This window comes from Mustela nigripes, chromosome 13 (genome assembly GCF_022355385.1).
Source record: "Mustela nigripes isolate SB6536 chromosome 13, MUSNIG.SB6536, whole genome shotgun sequence".
Classification (NCBI taxonomy): domain Eukaryota; kingdom Metazoa; phylum Chordata; class Mammalia; order Carnivora; family Mustelidae; genus Mustela; species Mustela nigripes.
The window spans coordinates 81,420,448-81,444,090 of record NC_081569.1 but is presented as its reverse complement, the minus strand read 5'-3'; the positions used below and the strand labels follow the sequence as shown (position 1 = coordinate 81,444,090).

General features: G+C 36.0%; 1 protein-coding gene across 2 annotated transcripts in view; it reads right to left on the bottom strand.

Annotated features, from left to right (window-relative positions):
- AKAP6 (A-kinase anchoring protein 6) overlaps positions 1–23,643 on the bottom strand; it is a 461,709-nt gene that overhangs the window by 58,267 nt on the left and 379,799 nt on the right. For both annotated transcript variants that reach the window (XM_059373059.1, XM_059373058.1), the window contains one exon: positions 21,143–21,367. In XM_059373059.1, the coding sequence (XP_059229042.1) occupies positions 21,143–21,367 (225 nt within the window). The remainder of the gene's footprint in view (positions 1–21,142; positions 21,368–23,643) is intronic.

Here is a 23,643-nt window from a genome sequence, read left to right as displayed (position 1 = left end):
TATGTTAAAAGCAGAGAGAGAAAAAGCCTTGCTGAGAAACTCCAAAGCAATTTGTCTCAATATATCTTACGTAATTATATTCAGCAGCTTAGTGTAACATCATTAGGTAGGTCAACATGAAAAAAGTGATAAGACTTTAGGTGATCTGTCAACTAAAAACCATTTATGAAGCAATTCCATTTATAAAGTCAAACACACCTTTATTTTCTAAATTGATCAACTTTAACAATATCTATTGAGTATGTCCTCTCTGTGGCAAGCACAATAAAGAAGTTTCAACCTGTATATATGGACACATACCTGCCTTCGATCTAGTTGGAGTAAGGAAACAACGCGGGGGGGGGGGGGGGGGCGGGGAGTGAAAAAGGCAGGCAAGTTCTTCTGGTTTAAATATTCACAAGTAAATAGCTCCTCATCTCTCATCTCCTGCGCCAAGGACTTCCCACACTTTTTCAAGTGTTTTTCTTCTTTTGGGTACTTTCTGTATTTTACCATTTTAACTTCATGAGGTAGGCAATAGTCTTGTCTTAGTCTGCTACCTGTGACTAGATGTGTAGAGCAACGGTGCTCCGAGTGTTCCCCCAGGCCAAGCAGCATCAGCATCACCTGTGAACTGGGAAATGCCAGTTCTCTGGTGCCTCTCCAAATCTTCTGGATCTGCAACTCAGGAATACACCCCCACGAGCTATGGTTTAACAAACACCACAGGTGATTACAGTGCATACTAACGTTCGAAAACACTGGCCTACAGGGAAATGGAGGATCTTCGTTTTGCATGTCAGAGAATAAATCTAGGCGGGCAGATTTTTTTTTAGAAGTATAAAATAGAAGTTACAAGTTCTGATTCTGGAGTCACACTGCTAGCCAAGAGCCTAGAAACCACACCCATTTGGTGATCAGTTATTTTTTTAATTGTTACTGAATTACTGAAAGAAAATGAACCAATCAATCAATGAATAGAACTTTTTGACTAGAGGTATCTTTATATTACTAGTACCTGCTTGATGATCTTCAGAGATTTTCAACATACATTATTAAGAATGATGATAATGGGGATACCAGGATGGCACAGTCAGTTAAACACTGGACTCCTGTTTTCAGCTCAGGTTGTGATCTCAGGGTCCTGAGATCAAGGACCATGCCAGGCTCCACGTTGAGTGTGGAGTCTGCCTAAGACTTTCTCTCCCTAGCCCTCTGTCCCTCCCCTCTGTGCTCTCACTCCAAAATAAATAAATAAATAAATAAATAAATAAGTCTTTTTAAAAAAATGATATGTTAGGTTGTCTGAATACCATATTTGGGAATTTTACTCCTTTTTATAAATTTTATCAAATTAGTCATTTAGTGATGAATGACTAATACATATGGCATTGTGCTAAATTAAAAAGAAGCTTCTCTCAGAAAGTGTATATAGTTTAACAAAACCATGATGATTATTTGAAAGGTACAAGGCATCAGACGCAGGAAACGTAAATGCTGCAGCCATGGTCTAATAAGAACATACAGCAGATGGGGAATATGAGAGGCAACACTGGTACCTCTGTGAGTCTTCAAAAGATGCTTTTAACTGGTTGATTCTGGATTATTATTCTGGGGCAAAGCTGACAGAGATCATATAGATAGTATTCCTCACAGCAATAAATATTTATTGAGTATCAATTATGTGCCAAACTCCATACTTTTCATTATAGGATTGGAACCGGTAAATAAGAGGAATATAAGAAGATGTGGTACCTATTTTGAAGTGCTTGTGATTTGTCTGTCAAGAGAAGACTCTGCCTCCTCAAAATAAAAAAATTTAAAAAACACAAAAACAAAGGTTTTTTTTTTTGGTTTTTTTTTTTATAGGACCTAACCCATCAGGTTGTTGTAAGTTTTAAATGAATTAAACACAGGAGCAAATCTACATTACCTGGGGATAGACAATGTTTTTGTTTGTTTATTTGTTTGTTTGTTTGTTTTTATAGGACATCTAAAGTAGAAGTTACTTCTGACATCTTGGGCAATGATTTCTTAGACACCAAGAGTACCAGTGACTTTTGGATAACTTGATCAAAATTAAAAATTTTTGGTCTTCAAATGACACCATAAAAAGTGAAAAGACAACCCACAGAATGGGAAACAACATCTGAAAATCATATATCTGATAAAGGACTAATATCCAGAATATACAAAGAACACTTAAAATTCAATGATATAAAGATAAGTAACACCATTTTTTAAATGGGCAAAGTATTAAATAAACATTTCTTCAAGGAAAACATACAATTGGCCAATAAACATATGGAAAAATATTCATCATCATTAGCCATCAGGAAAAAGCAAGTATAAACCATAACTACATACTTTTTAAAATAAAAAAGACAGAAATTACAATGTTGGTAAAGATATAAGGAGATTGGAATCCACATGCATTGCTGGTGGGATTGCAAAGTAGCACCATTCACTTTGGAAAACAGTATAGTATTTCCTCAAAAAGTTAAACATGGAATTACTATATAGTCCAGCAAGTTCTCTTCTAGGTAAATGTCCAGAATAACTGAAAACATATGACCACAGAAATATCCATAACCACGTTATTCATAAGAGCCAAAAAGTGGAAACACCTCAAGTATCTATCAATGGGTGAATGGATCAAAAAAATGTAGTGTACCCATACAATGGAATATTATTTGGTAATAAAAAGGAATAAAAGGAGTGTATGCCTGACTCAGTCAGTACAGCATGTGACTCTTGATCTTGGGGTCATGAGTTGTGAGATCGAGCCCCTTGCTGGGCTCCACACTCAGCAGGGAGTCTGCTTGGGATTCTCTCCCTTTTCGCCTGCCCCTCCCCTGCTCTCACTCACTCTCTCTGTGTCAAATAAATAAATAAATCTTTTTTTTTAAAAAGTAATGGCTATAAAATTCCTTCAGATGGAGTCATAACTACAAATCTATAAATCTCAGTTCACAGATAAGACATTCTGCTATATGATAAAAAAAATATGCCATTTTTAATATAGCTGAACTTCTTCTAGAAGTTCAGAAATACTTCTAGAAATATCATACTTCTAGAAATATCGTAAAACATAAACAGAAAAGTATACCTAGAAGAGCATGAATGTGGAAAAGGAGTTGAAGAAAATGTGGAAATCAAAGAACATTAGTTAAATCTAATTACTGCAGTGATGAGTTTCGCTTATAATCATGTACATCTTACAGAACTGTAATCTATTGTGTTGTTGGTGTCAGTAGAAAAATGAGAAACCTGACCTATCAAATGTACATCATGTACTTTGCCAAAGACCATTCTAAGTTGACTATATGTATATGAACCAACACAAAAAATTTTTAAGATGTTATGTTCTCTTCAAACATGTAGTCAAGGATTTCCTTGACTGCAAAATAATAACCAAAAATCATTGAATCTTATTAAATTGCTAGTATACTGTTCTGAGTATTTTCTTAGTTATTTTTCACTAATCTCATACATTAATGACAAACATTATTTGTGTATTCCTCTGCTATGTATTTCATTAGGTATTTGATATATATTGGCTCATTTAATCCTTACAACAGCACTACAAGATATATATTATTGCCATGTGCCTATTTCACAAACAAGGAAATAGCGACAGAGAGGCTAAGTAACTGATCAGTTAACACAGCTAATAAGCAGCAAAGGCAGCATGCTAACCCACGCAACCTGAATTCCAAGCAGTTCATGAAAATATTATGCTACATTTCCTTTCATGAGAGCTAAAGAGGCTTGTAAAATTTCTCCATTTTCAGACTATTCTGGTTCCCAATTTCTAAGCAGAAATGGCCAGAGCCATAAAGTTACTGTTGAAAAGACAGCCAACAAGTTCTTCAGGATAACTTTCAGGGGTCTATCTTATACCTATTTCTAGGCCATTGTTAAAAATCAGTAATCTATGCAATTCTTAAACCCAGGGTAGTTGTGATAGCAGAGATGGCAAAAATACTAATTCGTTCACTGAACAAGTATTTATTGAACACCTACTATAATGGGTACTCTTCTGAGTGTTTGAGACACACCTGTGAATGAAAGAGATGAGTTTCTGCCCACAAGGACCTCATATTCTAGCACCCAGTGGAAGATAACCTCTTTTCTGAGAAAAATCTAAGTTATATAAGTCATCAAAAAGAGATTAAACAAAAGTAGGAAACATTCATTAGGCAAATGATCACACAAGTTTCCAGCAAAAGGTCAGCAGATCTTTTGGTCCTGATGGCTCCATTCTTGAACCAATTATGTGCTTATCTTAACTATATCTCCTGCATAAGTATTGCAAGTAAGACTTTCCATCCAGGAATTGTAAAGAGATAATTCTTCAAAACAACAAAAAAATTAAAATACCTCAAATGAGGTATGAATGATGACGTGCATATTTTAAAGGAAACGTGGGCAGATGACATCTGCATACTTTAACTGATTCCAAACTTAAAAGACAACATCAGCCAATATAGGAACTCAGCTCAGTTGCAAACCCTGGGACTTAATCTATATTGAAGCTAAATATTCTATAAGCATGCAGTGAAGTGCAAAAAATAGCAATTGAAAAATGACATGATTAAATGGCACGACATGCAATCATTTGCTCTCAATTATATCAATGTATCTTCTTCATTTCTAGGAGTCAGGCAGAAATATTGTTTTTTAAATGCCTCTATTAAATTGGTCACCAATAATAAAATAGATGAGAGTCCTAATAAGCTCATTTACATAACATACATCATACACTACAAAACTATTCTCTCCAAACAGTTTTGCTCATAGATTTGTCTCCTGGTTGTCATGAGTCTTTGCTACATTAGCAGATTTCAAAAGCATAATACTGCCTTCAGAACCATTTGTAGAAAAACGTTTATGAAACTTTTCTAGTTAACCCTTGGCAGGATCCTTATTGCTAATTATGGAAAAGGTATTGATATAATATCTTGGCTGTCACATTTTATTATGGTGATGGTAGAAACAGAATCTAGGTCTGACATTTTGGAAATATCATCTAATTGCAAGTTAGAAACAGAGAATGACAGTTTTAAGTAGATTATAACTTCTTTCAAAATAATAAACTGGTTTATTTAATGTAAAAGCTGGATTTTAAAAATAGCATTAAAGACCCCTGAATTGGTTTACCAAGCACATCTCTATCAGCTTCTTGAAGGTCTGGGATGTGTGCCAAAATAGTTTCAAAACTGCACATGTCAATGTAAGTCTAGATTCTAACATCAAATGATTTCTTATAACATTGAAAATCAAAATATTTCCAGTGAATACTTCCTTTTTTTTTTTTAAAGAAAAATCATCTGCCCTCTATTCACCTAGGCAACAGACAATTGAAGTCCAAAGACCAGTCACCTTAACCTCCGTGTCCTAAATAACCTGACCTTTGACCTAGAAAAAGATCTAACTTCTTGCAATCTAGCATCCTCACCAATGAAGCTGAACCGTGAAGGGCCACAAGGACTATCAGTTAATACTGCAAATTCTTGGATGAATGATGTTATCAAGGGAAAAACTAATCCTTCTTTTACAAACACTCATTTGATGTTTTAATTGTTTGCACTTTTGTGTGTTGAAAAATATTAATTATATTTGGAAAGGAGTATTTCTATTTCTATTAGCTATTTTTTTTTAGCTGTGGACTAAAATACAATAAGCATGCTAAAATTAGCAGGCCCTCACTGTGTTATTCCATGAAAGCTGTTGTTATCCCTGTGTGGTATTCTTTAATTTTTTTGTATGACTTTTCCTACATTAGGTTAAGTACTTTTAAATATGTTTGTTTTTAAAAATCAAGCTCAGTGGTCATGTGCTTAGTTCATATTCACATGCAATTAGTAATATGTTTTATACTTCCTTTTCTAAATTAAAAACACTATTAAAATTCCAGACATACAAAACAATATGAAGATTAAGTTACTCTAAAGAAAACTGTAATAGCTTACAGATTGCTTGTATCATTACTAAAATGCTGGTATCTATTACAGAGTCTCCCTGGAATAAAGAATGCACTTTTGGCAATAATCTTTTAAAAACATGTCCATTATTGTTAAGATGTTAAACTAGTCTGCAATTATAGGAAGGTAACTTTTAGCAATAAGGAGGAAAGGGAGCTGGATATAAATGCAACTTAGACATTACACTACAAAATACCTTTTCTTAAAATTCTATAATCACTCTTTTCATAAGCAGATAAGGCATTAATTGCCATTTATTTTTACATTATTATATTTTGAAATCTATTGACAACACCCACTGCACTTTTTATCTCTTATTAGATTCCCTGGGAATCATTTCAAAGTAATTCTGGAGAATGGATAAAGGTGATTTTCCTCCTCTACATTATCTGTTGATCCCAGCTACCTGAACTCTTTTGCTCATTTAATGGATATTGGGTATTCACCGGCCAGGTCAAAGGAATATTCAGGACAGTCTTGAGGAAAGAAAGAAAAGAATTCTATGTGACAAGGTACAGCACAATACACCCATTAGGCTAAATCTATAAAAGAAGGATTATCATAAAAATCATACCTGGAGAATGAAACCGCAAGAAAAAGCAGGGAGAAAGAAAGTGAGAAAACACAGAAGCAAGGATGACCTAAGAGGAATTCCGAGGGATAGTGTGGAACATGTAGGAGAGGACAGATGATTGAACTAACTGGTGTCACGACTCACTCAACTCTGTTGCATGGTATTTTTCTAGTTCTCTCATCCATACATACTTGACTATTCCTCACCCATCTCCCCTATCAGACTCTATTTTCCCAAATTTATCCCTGAGTAACATATTGTTTACTTCCTATGAAGCCACTCTTGGCTTCTTTGTCACAAAGCTCAGAGTGTTACTTGAAGTATAACAAGTAGGAATGGGTATTTTAGGGAAGTATTCCTCTTATTGCAGAATCCTACAGGTGGGAAATCAATGAATTCAAGAACACTTGGGGCACAATAACAAAGCAGGAAAGAGTTAAGTTTGGGGGAATAACACCACCGAAAAGGAGGAAAATGATACTAGGGACAAAAAGTCAACCCTGGAAAGATTCTTCTGTTTATTCATTTATTCCTCCCCAACCTGGAAGAGACTTAGGTATAGACAGCTCTATAAACTTCACATTTCTGATTTTATTTTTATAGCATCGTATAGGGCATTTTCTTGTGAGTTTGGATCACGAGGAATTTGCTTCTTAGCTCTTTCCCTCACTTTTGTGGTGGAAATCCAGGGCAAATCCACTCCTTTTCACCAGTTTTCAGTATTCCCAGATGTGCAATAATACTAACCACACTCTCAGGGTCGTTTAGAAGTTTAACTAATATGTAACAGCAAAACACTCTTCAACCATTATATTAGGTAGTAGAGAGATGCTGACTAAATATTAGCCAACTGGTAAATTGCTATAATGATTATTTAGCTCAAAGCAATGTTCCAGAACCTTGTGAAAAGGAAATGTAATAAGAACTTCATTCTTTAAACACTCCCATAGCTAAAATAAAGCAGAGGTCTGGGAGAATTGTTTGAGTGAATTTTCTTGAACACAGTTAATTCTCCTTTTAGAGGATTCTGTTTTCATTTCTTCTGAGACACCATGTCTCTCTCCTGCTTGCTCCCTTAAAGATGACTGAATATATTAGGGGACAAGTGCCTTCATTCATTCCATCTAGTATTTTGGCAGCAAGGCAGAATATATGTTATCCGAGCATGAAGGTATATCTGTCGAATATCTGAGAAGCAACTTGATTTGAAGGGGGAAAAGCACAACTTGAGTATTTTCCTAGTTTGGCAATTACCAGTTGTGTGATCTCAAGTAAATCCTGTAACTTTCACATGCCCTCAATACCCTTTCTCTAAAGTGCAACAATCCTTTGGCTTTTAAAATTTTCTGGCACCAGATTATTACCTAAGCTTATTCTGTCAAGAGATAGGAAAAATATCATGTGGTGGTCTACGATGGTCTGCTCATGTTCTAAAATATTCAAAGTCTAACTCCAAAAACCTTTACAGTGAGGACCACATACCTAAACAAAGCACACAAAATTGAAAAGCTGACTTCCACTGTTGCTTTCATAGAGCTTTGAAGTCCCTTGCACCAACGTTTTACTGGGAGCTAGGATGGCATGGTTGAATGGATATCCATTGGCTCTCTTGCTGGTAGGTAGTCTTGCCTGACAGATAAAGGAATGAATGGGTCTTGAAACATTCTTCCAATTCTTAAGTCATTTCTCCTGTCATGACTGAAGGGCAGTAGAGAAAGACATTTTGAGAAAAGGGGGAGAGCATGAGGGGAAGGCAGAACCTGGTTTACCACCTATCCCACACTTCTCAAAGGAACTTCTAAAACCAGGTCTGCCGATCCATTTTTGCACTTATCCTAATGTCATTAAATTCAAAAAGAAATAAAAATATCCTTGGGGAAGATAATGCAATATTCTAAATGTACAAAATGTAAGTTAGGATTTAATCAACAGTTTAGAGCATTAATGAAATTAAGAGAGATAAGTTAGGTTATTTTTTTTTTCCAGATGGGAATAACGATTTATGCTTCTGTCCTATCTTAGAGAGGTTTTGGGAGGATTAATGAGCTAATGTCTCTAAAGCTCTTTAAGCTCCTCATACGGAGGTACAACATAAACAGAAGGTGAAAAATGATAGCAAACTCAACACCGAGTTGAACTCCTGAGAGTAAAGCCCCTGGAAATGAGAAGCTGTTGCAGGTCAAGATGGTAAGTCTCTGAATTCCAATACCAAAGGGGCCTTGGTTTATTGTCATATGTATTTTTAATATTATTTATAATAGGACTTTATAGTATTAATAAGCATTTCTACATTTCCTATTAATCACAATGTCCCTTGTAATGATTTTTTATTTCTATTCATCAGATGAGATAGGCTCAGTATTTCTATTTTATAGAGAAAAAATTGAGTTGTGAGAATTGCAAAGACATCAGTATTAAGTTGCAAGAAATCTTTGGTTTGGTATTATTGGACTATGGCTGGATTAGGATTCAGGAGATGTGGGTTGCCGTCTGGCTCTGGTTGTGTGGTCATTTAATTTATCAGAGACTTTTTTTTTCTTCTTTGGGAAAAAAAGTTTGAGCTAGCTATCTGATCTCAGTCTGTCTTACTTACAATCTGCTAAGTACTTCTCGAGTACTTAGTGACTCTAAGGTACATTGTTTATGGTATAATAAAGGGTATGCAAAACAGGTATTTTAAGATAGTCCTACTTTTAAAAAGTATATACTCAAAACAACAATGACATATCACCACACACCTATTAAAATAGCCAAAACTCAAAATACTGACAACACAAAATGCTGAAGAGGATATGGAAAAAGGACTCTTATTCAGTGCTGGTGGGAATGCAAAATGGTATGAGCACTTTGGAAGACAAAACAAAATACACTCATACCATACAATCCAGCAATCATGCTCCTTGGTATTCACCCAAAGGAGTTGAAAACTTATGTCTACACAAGAACCTGCATATGGATATTTATGGTAGCCTTATTCATAACTGCCAAAGCTTAAAAGCAACCAAGATGTCCTTCAGTAGGTGAATGGATTAATAAACTATGTTATAATCAGACAATGGGATATTATTCAGTGCTAAAAAGAAATGAGCTATCAACCCATGAAAATGACATAGAAGAATTTTAAAAGCATATTACTAAGTGACAGAGGTTAATCTGAAAAGGCAACATACTGTATGATTCCAACCATACAACATTCTGGAAAAAACAAAACTATGCAGAGTAAAAAGATCAGGGACTGCCAGGGATTGGGGCAGGGGGCTAGGGGTGAGGAATGAATTGTCAGAGCACAGAAGATTTTTAGGGGAGTGAAAATACTCGGTAAGATAAACCATAATGACAGATACATGTCATTATACAGCTGTCTAGTCCCACAGAATGTAAGCACTGAGTGAACTGTAGTAAAACTATGAACTTGGAGTGATCACAATCTGTCACTGCAGGTTCATCAGTTGTGACAAATGTCCTACTCTGGTGGGGTAAGTTGATAACGGGGAGGCTGTGCATGTGTGGGGCCAGGGAATATAATGGAAAATCTCTGTACCTTTCCCTCAGTTTTGCTAGAACCTCAAATTGCTCTAATAGAAATAAAATTTTAATTAAAAAAAAGTTTGCACTCTAGTTTGTTGCTAAGACACATAGATTCCTACCTACAGACACCAGAATAACATTGAAATAAACACAGGAATTTCTTCAATCTCTTATCTCCAGACCTCTAGGTACATGCACATACTATTCTGTTCACTCTTCCCCTCCTTCACTTCAGATCTCAACTTAAGAGTCACTCATTCTAGGAAATTCCTTGCCATCCCCAGTAATGCCCCATGTACTTTCACAGCACACTACGTTAATTCCCACCACAGCCCATACTACATTCTATTCTACTTGCCTGTTCACTTGTTACCATCCCCCTTTAGACTGTGTGTTCCTTGGAAGAGGACAGTGGATGTTTCACCCTAGTACCCAGCACAACACCTGACACAGGTGTTTGCATAACAGGAAAGTATTGAATAAATTTAAAATATTGTTACCCAAATTCCCAAATAATCTTGAACTGGCTTCTCTTTTTAGGTATCAGAACTCCTTCATCTTTACACGTGTTCTACTACTTCCAAGGTTTTTTGTTGAAGATTCTCTTCCTGATTTAAAAACAGAAGCAAGAGCATTCCAGGAAGAGAGGGACTCTTAGTGGGAGAAAGTCTGGAGAAGGCCTTCTACTTTCACACTCCTACCATCAGAGCAGTTCCCAAATCCTGTCACCTCTAACCCTGAGGTCTCTCTTAAATCCAGCCTCCTATCTTCCACTATAATTGTACTATTTCAAGTCCCCAGAACTTATCACCTAAGTTATAGAAGAGCTACCTTCTAATGGGACTTTCTCTCTCAAAGCTGATGGACACAACTCTGCAAGACCACCCGCCTGTGCTGGGATGCTGAAGATGTCCCTGATGAATGAGAAAAGTGTAGATTCCTTAGCTTGCTTTCAACCTCACCTGAGAGTAGAGATGTAGGTACCCCATGCTGCAGTATCAATAGACAATTTGCTATCCCTGTATATGGTCTATTTTTCTCATTCTGGGATTTAAATAAAACTAAGGGGAATTGAAATTTTCCATTTCCTTTTTGTCTGGGCCTGAAATATTTGTACAGGAAGCCACTTAAGAATCTCTTGGAGGACCTATCTTAACACTTAGTTCCAGAAAACAAAACTTCCTACTTAAGAATAAAGAGACACAGAAAGGAAGACACTGTAGTTCAAGGGAGGTGCCAATTTGAACACTCAAAGCAACAGACTAATAGATTCCTTTTGAAGCAGAATTAATACAAGAAAAAAGAAAACCTCAGAAATTTTTAATCCATTTCTCAAAAATATGCACAAAAATACTGCATCCGTAGCACTGCGGTAGGCACTTCTACAAATGAAACAAATTAAGATTGGTAAAGATTGTACAAAGATGAAAGGAACTTTTGGTGAATTTAAGATTGCAATGAAGACAACCTACAAAATTAGGTACTGCAAAACCAGAAAACAACCTTGAAAATTCCATCGAAAGTCCCCGATAAGGAAGAAATAAAAATACACTTCTTTAAGTGAATGAAAGATCTAGCTGACTCAATGTGCATGGAATGATTTCTAAAAGGAGGGAACTAAATGTGTAGGCAACTTGTGATAATCAAACAGCAGGTAAAACTCACCGACCGAAAGCAGAATTTCAGTTTTCAAAAACAATTAGGACTCACCAGGTTCCCAGCAAAAGAAATAAAAAGAGACCAACACCCACTCATAAAGGGTACTATGTAATAACTAAAATCAGACCTCTCCTTTATAACTATAAATGCCGAAAGAATCACTGGCAGTTTTGATGGTCAAAGGTTATATTTCCCTTGGCAAAATTTTATACTCAGCCAAGCTACTGTTTACATGCAAGGTCAAACAAAACACATTTTCAGACATGCAAAGGTTTGAAGGATATACTAAGAATGTACTTTTCCTATAAAAATTATTAGAAGACAATATAATAATACTAAGAGTAATTTTTGTAAGAAAATGGAAAACCATGGTATAAAAAAGCTGATATTGAGCAATGAAATGAGTATAATAAAATATTCTGAATTATTTTTCATATTCTTATAAAATACAATGCTAACATCAAAAGGAATTATTGCAAGTATGAGAAAGAATTTAATTAAGTTAGTAAATTAATAATAACATTAGCTAATAACTAAATCCAAGATTATAATAACAAAAATGGAGGAATAGGGCAGAGGATGCAGAGAAGTTGATTTCTCATTTTAGAAGTGGCATCAGTAAAACGTCAATGCATTGTTATTGGATATAAAGGATATGTTAAAAATATTCCAATTTCCTAGGATAAAAATGAACAAAACAACATGTCTTACAGCAAAACGTTTAAACAAGATTGCAGCGTAAGCTCCATGCATCACTAACACTCAGCCCAGTGCCTGCCACATGGTACGTTCCAAGAAATATTTACTGAATGAATAAATGAATGAACATGATGAAATAAAATAAAAGATCAGCAATCTTAATCAAGAAACTAAATGGGAATGGGCTTAGTGTTTTTACTAAAAGATACAGACTTTCAGATTTCATTAGAATGCAACTTATAAAAAATTTACCTAAAACAATATGCTAAAAAACTGACAACAAAAATGAAAGGCAAGATACATTATTATGCTTTTAGATACATCATGAAGGACTTCAGGGCACCTAATAGATGAGGAAGGAATAAAGTGAGGGGAGGGTATCTGACTGTACGGTCTCTGATTCAGCCTCTTTGATTCAAACCTTTCATTTCTTCACCCTGGTCATTAATTTCAAATAGATAGATAGATAGATTTTATTTATTTATTTGAGGGAAAGAGAGAGCACTAGCAGGAGGGAAAAGAAGAGGAGGAGAGAGAAGAAGACTCCCCACTGAGCAGGGAGCCCGATGCGGGGCTCAATCCCAGGACCCGGAGACCCGAGCAGAAGGCAGATGCTTAACCATCTGAGTCCCCACTGGTCATTAATTTTTACCAAGAGTTTTCTGTATTCCACTTCTCACAGACCTGTACATTTGTTTGTCATCACCGTACCAGCATTTATTGGTATAGTTCTTTCTAGTTTTAAATCAACCAAGTCCCGAGATGCATAAAACAACTAAAACATACATATTCATGTTACCTGTGCCACCATTCTGACTGAAATTCATAACTAGGAAGACCTTTTCTTTCCCATTTTAGATGAGCATCTCTATCAAATTATAAAGATACTATAATGCTGGAAAGAAAATGGGTACAAAAACAAAGTTGGCTACTGTGGTGACAAAGGCAATGAACGCCAGTTCAAAAGATGCCTTTGTCCTTCTGAAGCATCATTCTCAATGAAGTAAAACATGACTCTGGGAACACTGAATTGACTATGTTTTGGAAGTTTTGTGCCACACTGAAAGTGTTGTTTAGAGGAATTAAATGGCATCTATAACTGAATAAATTTATCAAAGGAAAAAGATGCCTACTACAAAGTCACAGATTGCTAGAGGTGAAGGGAATCCTTTCAAACCAAAAACCCAATTTACAAATAAAGAATATCAGGCAAAAAGAACTATTTACTGAGATCACATAGCTGGAAATCCTAGATCATAATGTTGCTAATCAACATGACCCAGTGAAGGTACTCAATAAATACTATTTATTGGTAAATTGTAAAAGAATAATGTATTAAAATTACAGAAGAGGACTGACAACTCATTATGAACATGAAAAAAAAAATAGGAATTTTGCTTATCTTCTTAAATGGAGACCTAATTGTACATGTAAAGCTGTAATCCAGGAAAAGATAGGATGAAGATCTAAAGAGTGTTTACAAAAGTTCAGGGAGAAAGAAAATGGGAAAGAAGACTCTTAGTAGCTATTTTGCCATCTTGTTCAAAAGCTGAAAAGTAGTCTAATGTGAAACTCGTTGATACTCTGGGATCTGGTATACTGCATCCTAAAAGAGCTGTCCTTTTCACAGGTGAGAGGGGAGATTTCATAAAGAATCTGATATAAAATTTCATAAAGAATCTAGCCATAAATCAAGAGTTGGACGCTTAACCAACTGAGCCACCAAGGCACCCCTATTATCTCCATTTTTAAGATGAGAAACCTAGGGCTTTAAGGAAGATCATGAATTAGAAATAGGTAGAACCACTATACATCTAAGCATCTTGAACCCATTGGTGAATCCTCACTATTATGAGTCAGATGCCTTGTTCCCATCCTATATTTAGATAAGTGGAGAGCATGGAGAAAAGTTTGCAATTCTGTTCTCCCAGTTTCTTCCTTATTTGAGTTTATTAACAATAAAAATAATACTTGAGTAATGTTAAGAAATCAATGAAGAATTAAGAATTGAAACAGTAATCACAGTGGTTTCAGAGACTAAATGCAGTTCTATTGATTTCCTAAGTAGCCATAAAGTAAAGATGGGTGAGACTCTCTCATCTGTCTAGATTAGCATTACAGCCTTTAATTTCCATGAATCTGGTTTACCTGATAGAAGTTATACAAATGACACATATGAAATGAGTATACAGCTATGTCTTTGTATCCTCAACACATTTCCCTTCATAGAAATCATGCAGCATCTTCTTCTAGTAAAAGGTATGCTCAGAAAGAATTATGCCTCTGTTGTTTCTTTTTATTTACTTTAAAAGGCTGTACTGGGACTGCTTATAAAAATTTCCTGTGGGTCTTCCCACCACCTCCCAGATGGTGTGTATATAACATTTATTTAACTCTATCTTTGAATTTAAACCTTAACCCAGTCAAAATATTTAAAGGCAGTTCTAGATTGTATCCAGTTACTTAAAATTACTAAATTGTTAGATGATAGATTTTTTTACATATGGTGGAAAAAAATATCTGATAAAAGTTTAATTCAGTATTTTCTTTTGATGAAATTACTTGGTTAATATATAAACTTTTAAAAAAAATTTTATCTAAGACATATAGAAAAGATTAAGTCCTGTCTGATGTTCGTTGATTTTGAAAGCATTCGCATGCATTTGTCACAGCCAGACTGAATCACTGTAATTCTTTGCAGCTTTGCCAACAACATCATTACAAAGTTTATAATGGCTTCAGGACACAGCAACAGAGATGATCCTGGACCTGCAGGAACCACAGCTTCCTTTCACTTATTTCAAAACTTCCAAAATATTCTCTTCTCTCTTCCAACCTAATCTCCTTAAAAATGTGGGTTGGGAGGGACACAGGAAGTGTGATTATTTATGGTGGCATTTGAGATCGGTTAGAGTGGACACGGGAAATTCCCTCTAACTATCTTGCCTGGATTGGACCAATTTTTTACTTTTGGAAATTATACAGTGAGATTTGGGAAAATATTTCCTCAAGCACGTGAACTGTGTTTAGCTCTTTTATTTACCTCCTTTTTAAAGAAAGCGTATTAGTGATATTCCTTTTCAGAGTATCAGTTAGTAATGCTACACATTTGATAGTTAATTTGACTCTCTTTTAAAGACTCTACCTTAAATTTTTGATTTCCAAGATTTAAAACATTGACTGGCTGACTTCCTTCAGCTGGCTGTCAAGTATTCAGAAATGGGAAAAGAACAAGAGTAGGCTACCATTTAATGTGTTCTCCTCTTTTCAGAAACAGATCTTTGACCTAGGGACTGTTGGGTTTACAAAATAGAGACTGATTCCGGAATAGACTTACTAGGCCCAACTATTGGCTCTGTCATTAACTACCTGAATGACCTCAAGCAAATTACTTGAATTTTCCCTGCCTCTGTTTTCTCGTCTAGAAATACGAGATAATAAAAAACCTGCCTCAGGATGGTGGTAAGGATTAAATAAGCAAATTCAGGTAAAACACTTAGAAACTGTGACTGACATCTTGTGAACACTTGGTCAGTATTAGTTGTCCTTGTTCAAACTGTTAAAGAACATTTCGTTCCTCCTATTGCAATTCTAGCATGGCCTCCTTTCTGAAAAGGAGATGTAGATGTTCCCATGTTATGATAATTTTTGTAATCTAGAGCAGGGCCAGAGACCTAAAGCCGGAGGACCAAATCTGGCCCACTGCCTGCTTCTATAAATAGTTTTGTAAATTAGTTTTATTGAACAGACTATATTAATTCATTTACATATTACTGGTGGCCACTTTTCCAGGACAGCAGCAGAGTTGAGTAATTGTGACAGAGATTGTATTATCTGGCCTTTTACAGAAAATGTTTGCCAACTCTTGATTTAGACTACAACAAGGTTTCAATGTTTATTTTGAAGGATTGGTGAATGACTGGATGGGAGAATACTGGAATTTGAACCCAAAGACCATGGCTTTTGCTCTGTCTCTGATGCTAGTTGCTGTGTGGATTCAAACAAGTCATGCTGAATGACCTCTCAAAGCCATTATTTTTATGAATGACAAACTCAAAAGTTTGTCATTCATTAAAAATAAATAAAAAGACCCATAAGAGAGTGATCATAATTTTTACCTTACATAATTAGTGTAAAGTTTAAGTAGAATAGCTTGGGTAAAAGTGCTTGGTTCAATTTAAATTGCTAAGCAAATGTGGGGCATTAATCATTGCCAAGCTTACCAAATCTACTCCACTCATTCACCTTCTTGATGACAGAGCCTCTTGGCAGCTCTAAACTTGTCCTTCCTGGGCTGGTTCTGGGCCCAGTCCAGTGCCGCCCCCTCTTTGAGCTAGTAGTATTGAATAATTTCTCCCCAATTTGAGTCTTTAGACTAATGAATTCAGTTATGGAATACAAGGAATGTATGATTAAACAATTATTTTCTCTTTGAAGGATCATCATTAAAGAGTAGTGCTTTCCAGCTAAAGGCCTTAAAGCTGTGCGTGCATGTGCACGTACACACGCATACGCGCGTGCGCACACAGATACACACACACACACACGCAGCTCTAAGGGGCCCGTTGCCAGCTGACCTCATTAAATCTCTGACATGCTCTCCACATTTGATTGTAATCGTTCACACCTTCACGTATCTCCCCATGCTGGGCTTTGACTCTTTCTTTCTTAGGTAGAATTTTGCCTTGTGTCTCATCCCCCACTTATCACACTTACTGCCTTTGAGAGAAATAATACATTCCGCAATTGCTTTTTCTCTTCTTCTGAATACTTGAGATCCTGATCCTTTTTCTCATCCCAGACCGAACTCTAAGAAGGAAACAGTTGAGACTACAAAGTGATGGGTTTTCCCTTTCATAAGCAGCACCCTCCCACCCCGTTTTCCTGGGCAGCGCACTATAGCTTATCTGTCATTGCTCTGGGTGCATATAAAAGAATTCATTCTGTTAAAAGCCTGAGATTTCAGAGAATGGAGAATCATAAAGCTAAGTCCTATGGATAGAGCCTGTCTTCAGTGTGACCAATGACAGTAGAAGACATTTGGGAACACACAAGAAGAAGAGAAATGTGCCAAAGAGTTCCATACTTAAGGTTCTTCAATAACTCCTATCTCAAGGTGCCTTGGTGGCTCAGGGGGTTAAGCCTCTGCCTTCAGCTCAGGTCATGATCTCAGGGTCCTGGGATAGAGTCCCGCATCAGGCTCTCTGCTTGGCAGGGAGTCTGCTTCCCTCTCTCTCTCTCTGCCTCTCTGCCTACTTGTGATTTCTCTCTGTCAAATGAATAAATAAAATCTTAAAAAAAATAACTTTTATCTGAGAGGCTTTATCACTTAGAAGGCAAAGGTTATCTGGTCTTTGGATTTGTGGTAAGTAAGAAGTTTTTATTCTGCATATGCTTATTATTAATTATGATTCTAGCAGATTCTAAACATTATGTTACATTATTATTATATTGCAAACATTTGGTTTAATTCATCCAATGAATGTGGTAATATACAGAACACTTGATTAATCATACACTAAGCACTAAAGAGTAAACAGCTCAGAAATATTTAAAATTCTGGCAAGGAAAGACATCTATTCCAACAGACAAGCGTAAAGCTTTCTTACAAAACAAAAAAGAAGTGCCATCATGCTGGGTCCACTTAGCTGATCTCTTCAAACTCCTCAAGCTCAAACTTTAGAAGGGACTAAAGTTTCAAGGGATACAGAAAAATTATCTGGGCGCCATAATCTCAAAAAAGTTTGAACATTTCAATTTAAAAAGTGACACATGCTAAAGAAGTTTACACTGATACAGTACAAAAATGTAAAATAAAAACACAAATATTTTCACCTCCCAAGAACTTCAGTAGCTAAATCTATTTGCTATTCTGGCCAAACTGCTGAAGATTGTGGCTGATAAACCAACCACAAAGACACAGTGACATTTAGTTCCATCCTGTTTTTCCCTTTGAGTCATCTGGCATTGAAGGGCATTCAGTAAATATCAATAAATATCAATTTTGCATAGTATTTCAGAGGTTTTAGAGTCAGCCTAATTCTGTCTGACTTAAAACCTAATTCTACCACTCATATGTGGCCTTGGACACACAAAACTTAACCTCCATATACCTGTTTCCATAGGAATATCCTGCAAAATCAAGATCCTTATACCAACTTCATAGGTTGCTATTAGCATTAAATGAGATATATGTATATACTCATGATGGAATATCATACAGTTGTCAAAATAAGTGAATTACAGCCATACTCAAAGACAGGAATGAATCTTGGCATTATAATATTAAATGAAAAAGGAAGTCTTAAAAGATAACATACAGCATGATTACCTTTTAATAAAGTTAAAAACAACTAAAATCAAAAATATTCTTTCCTACCAAAGGAAAGCAAGGGCACAAAGAATATTGGGTTTATGATTATCTTAAGTGAGGAGAGGAGGGGATAGAATAAGGCTGGGAAACCATATGGGGAGATAAACATTATCATCAAAGTCCTACCTTTTGGGGGGAGGGGTAGAAAATTTCTGTATTTATTATATTATTTTAAAAACAGCTAAATATCCAAGAGTGGGGTATAAAAGCAGTTAGTTCATAAATAGTGACATGGGAAACATGGAAAACATAAAAATTCTCTAAGAAAAATACTCTTTGAAAAAAGAAATAAAATAGCAAAAAGCATGTGATAGTCTCTGGTACTTTTGAAATGAAAATTCTATTTTGGGGGACTAAAATGCACATGGTAAATAATGAATTATGTGCAGTGAATATTTCCATCATGGCTAGAAAGTATTACCAAATGACTAGGACACCTAGGAACTATCTAATGATACAGAAGGCTAGAGATTCCTCTCTGTCTCTCCCTGTTTCCCTGTTTCTGAAACTCTTAAATTTGCTTCTAGGATAGCTGAAAATCATGCTGATGACCCTATACAAAGCTAAAGCATAAAGCTAATGTCTTTTGGAAGCATCAGCAAAATTAATGCAGAACTGCTTTTTCCATTTATAATAATAATAAAAGTGGAAGGGGGGTTGTTTTTAAATAAATAAATTTTAAATCTATGAAATACGGTGGTAGGCAGGTATATAAACAATTGTAGTAACAAACTTCCCGTTATTATTTCCAATTATTATGTAACATTTTGGGATTTATAACATTAAGAGAGTCCTATCCCTTAAAGGTACCATTACAAAAAGTAGAAATAATAATTTATGTATGTAAACACATAACTGGGTGAGATAAATACTATCACTATCCCATTTTATAGATGAAGAAATTAATTAAGACACCAAGGAATAATACAAGAAATATGACCAAGGTCACACATTTGTCTGGGGCCATTAACTGGTTCACTAAAGCTATGATATAGATACTACAGAGAAAAATATATTTCACATAATCCAGCCTAGTAATGACCAGGATGCTCTATAAGGTGCATGTAATGTTCAAATACCTGAAGACTCCACCTCCCTGCAATGGGGGGTCAGGGCAAGACAAGTAGAGATGAAAAACAAATCTTCCCAATATAAGATTTTAGTTAGAAAAACCCATTTGCTTTGGAAGAGGCTTTCATTTAATGTCCAAGTTTGGTCTTGTCAATTGGACGGCAGAAGAGGAGGTTTTCAACCAAAACTGTCCGCAGGTGTGTAATGCAGGCAGTTTATTGGGAAGTATTGTGGTCTTACCTTTGAGGGCTTCTCCTCCGGGGCTATGCAGGTGAGCAAGGTGAGCCTGCCTGTCTGGCAGATGGAAGGTGAACCACATTTGACTGAATTCTCTGATCGATTGCTGGAAGATTGCAGGGCTTCGAGGGGATGGCGGGGCATGGGGTTGGGGACTGGGGGGCTGAATAAAATCTGGTCCTGGAAGGCTTTGCAAAGAAACAGTTGCTTGGTCCTAAGAAATTCCTTCTTTCTTGGTTTTCTCCTTTCTCCTCTTTGAGACCATTCATGCCAGAGGGTTTCTTGCCACCCCGTTCATACCCTATTACCCCAAAGCCTCGGACTGACAACAGCCAGAGCCCAAATAGTCACCGCATTTACAGGAGGATTCAGGTAGTACAGGCTGGCGTAGGCAATACAAGAAAATACTCAGATTCTAAACTGCTTTTCAGTAGATACGGCATAAACCATGGAGACAAAGGGGTAAATGCTGCTTCTTCGTGGACACACAGTGAATGCGCACACGCTGTTTGGCTGAGGTTGGCGCTTTCCACCGACGGAATGTGCCTGTCATGGAGGAACCTCTCACTTTATGTCTTCCCTTCGTAAGTAGTTGATTCTCTCTTATGTAAAAATTATGTTTTCTTTTGTTAGCACTAATGGTCTTCAATTAAATCACGTGCTTTTATCGTATCAATTTATGGAAGTATTTTTAGCCATATTATTTATGGAACATTTAGGTCTGCCTCTCCAAGTCCTCAGTGTTTGCTGGTCTGCTTTTAATTTATCAAACCCTCCCTCCACAGGCATTGCACAAAACACACAAGCAGCAGCGATCTCCCCTGTACAATGTGTGTTTGATAGGCTTAATGTTCATCTTTATACACACACAGACGTTGGCATACAAGAAATGTGGAGGGTGTCTATAAATCCAAGGAAACATTTAAGTGCACAGTGATACATAGATACATGGGTATCATACTTTATGTACTTGATAAATATTTCATCCCTACCATAAAGAAAGCTTTTTATCAACTTTGATTGTTTTTTTATTACCTTAAAGTATTGCAGTTGTTTCTCAGCATTCATTGTTCCTTCCTTTTCTTGTCTCAGGCAGGAATTGAAGATGAAAAGCTCTGTATCTCTTAGCCACCCTTTCAGTTCTTTGATCCTGACCTCCAGCTGCCTTACCAGGTTTCCGCTTTCGGGAGAGAGCAGGTCACGTGGACCAGACCCACTGTGTCCTGCCATTGTGTCCTGGATCTTCTGTCTGAGGGTTTTCTAACGCATCCGATGAAAAACAAAAACAAAAAAACAAAAAACCACCAACAAGAAAACAAAAACATATATTAGCTTCAGTACCAAAAACGTACCACAGTTTGGTTAGCAGCAAGGGCCACCTGGAAGGTGTCCAGCTGCACCTGCCACCTCACAACGGACATTCATTTCAGATGAGCTCATTGTTCCATTTAGGATTTTCGAATTCTTGAGCAGTGTGTGTTGTTCTGACTACCACTAGAGGCTTAAGAAGACCTCATTCACTTATAATTTCCTTTAACAGGAAGGAAAAGTTCACCATGGTCACTGATGAAAATTCATTTGAATTCTCATGACAGGAGTTTACAGTAAAATATTCTCTGCATAACATTTTCAGGAGATAGAAGTCTGAGTTTAATCAATATACTAAAGAGGCCAAGAGTAGATTGTGCATGGAGAATTAAATTCCCTTTTTTTTTTTTGGTTTCATAAAGTACAATTTTCCCCAACTATATGACTGAGGGCTATTCAGAAGGGGTAGCTTCCTTGGTGCTGTTGTTGCATTTTACCTGACTTGGAAAATTGTTCAATCCCACAATTCTTCTCACTTTGCATTTCTGGATGCTAGACTTTCTAATATACGTCTAAAAGTAAGTCCCAATCCACTTAGAAGCCTTCTTAGATTAACCACTATGGCATGAAAGTGCAGCTGAGAGGGATTTTTTTTTTTTTTTTTTTTTTTTTTTTGTGGAAAACACTCTGGAGAATCAGTAGGAGTTAATCTATAATGATGAATTAAACCTACAAAAATAAGCTTTAAAACACAAATAAAATTAAGTCAACAAACATTCATTTGCTGTGTAGTGTTCTGTAAATAGTATCTTTAGGAGATCATAACAGAAAAATTGCCTTTCTTGGCAACACCCTTGTATTTTCATGGTGCAAATATTGATAATTTGAAGACCCTCAGTGGAATCCAGATTTAGCTATTGTTTTTATGCTGTGACAAAAGTAGCAGCAGGAGGTGAAATCAATGCCCTTGGAGGGTAGGGTCACAAAAAAGAATTTATTGCCACTTTTTTGTTCTGGAACAGTTTGCAATCATAAATTCTTCATAAACAGAATACTTCAGAGAATGGTCCGTCTTCATAAATATACGACAGAGGACATCAATTTCATTTAATTCACAATTTGTGTCAGCACAGCAGATGCCAATGCCTGCCTTGATAGGGTTGTTTAATATGCAATTGAGACAGAGTAATATGCAGCACAGGGGACAAAATTTCACAGATTAAACTGTACGCACCACTGACATTTCATTCTAATGTATTTCCATTCCACACTGTTCACCTTAGATGAAAGTAATATTAAAAACCATATCCCTCTATTTTACTATTGTTAGAAGTTAAAATCCTTGTCTTTAAATTTTTTTCATGCCAATTAAAATGTAATCATGCCAATTAAAGCAGGATGCCTGATGGTGTTAGTGTGGCATAGGTTTTGTTAGAATTTTCCCTCCACCTTTCTCTCCCCCTGAATCATTACAAAACTCTGCATATTGTCCTCAAATGGTATTTTTGTCAAAATGGCAACCCTTTTTCAGGTATCTGACTCACGAAGGATAGCTAAATACTCTCTTTTTTGGGATGTTAGGATGATTTAAAATTTTTGTTGAAGAAGCAATATACATGACATTAAACAATTTTCAAAAAAAGATGACTGTCAGTTACTTCTCAAATTAGAAATAGGTATGTGAAAATACAACATAAACTATTGCTCCTTCTATCAAGCATATAAAGTTGCTGATCTCATCTGTTTTGTGAAACAACCCTTTAAAAATGTCGTACGCTAACCACATTTCTCCTGCAGGAGATCAATGAATTCTGTGGAATTCGGTAGGCTCCAATTTAAATCACCATATTATAAAGCAGAAGCCATTAATTACTATTAAAAAGTAATGCTAACAGTAGGCCAGAAGAAAAACTTTCAGTGTTCTAAGTTACTTTGCACAAGGGTAGAGTGTCGTGAATTTAGATGAGAAAGCAAGGATTTAAACTTGCAGTTTTTTAATCACCTAGATTAAGTATGGCATAAACCGAACACTGGCATTCCTCCAAGTCATCAAGGTACACGGAGAGCTTTTTATTCAAAATATTTTTGGAGTATTATTTCTTTAAAATTAAAAAAAGGCAGGCAATAGAAGACATGCAAAATTATGCTCCATAACTGACACCACCCATACTTTGCTGTTATAATTAATCATTTAAGTAATTGACAAATTTAGCTTACCCTTGATTTGA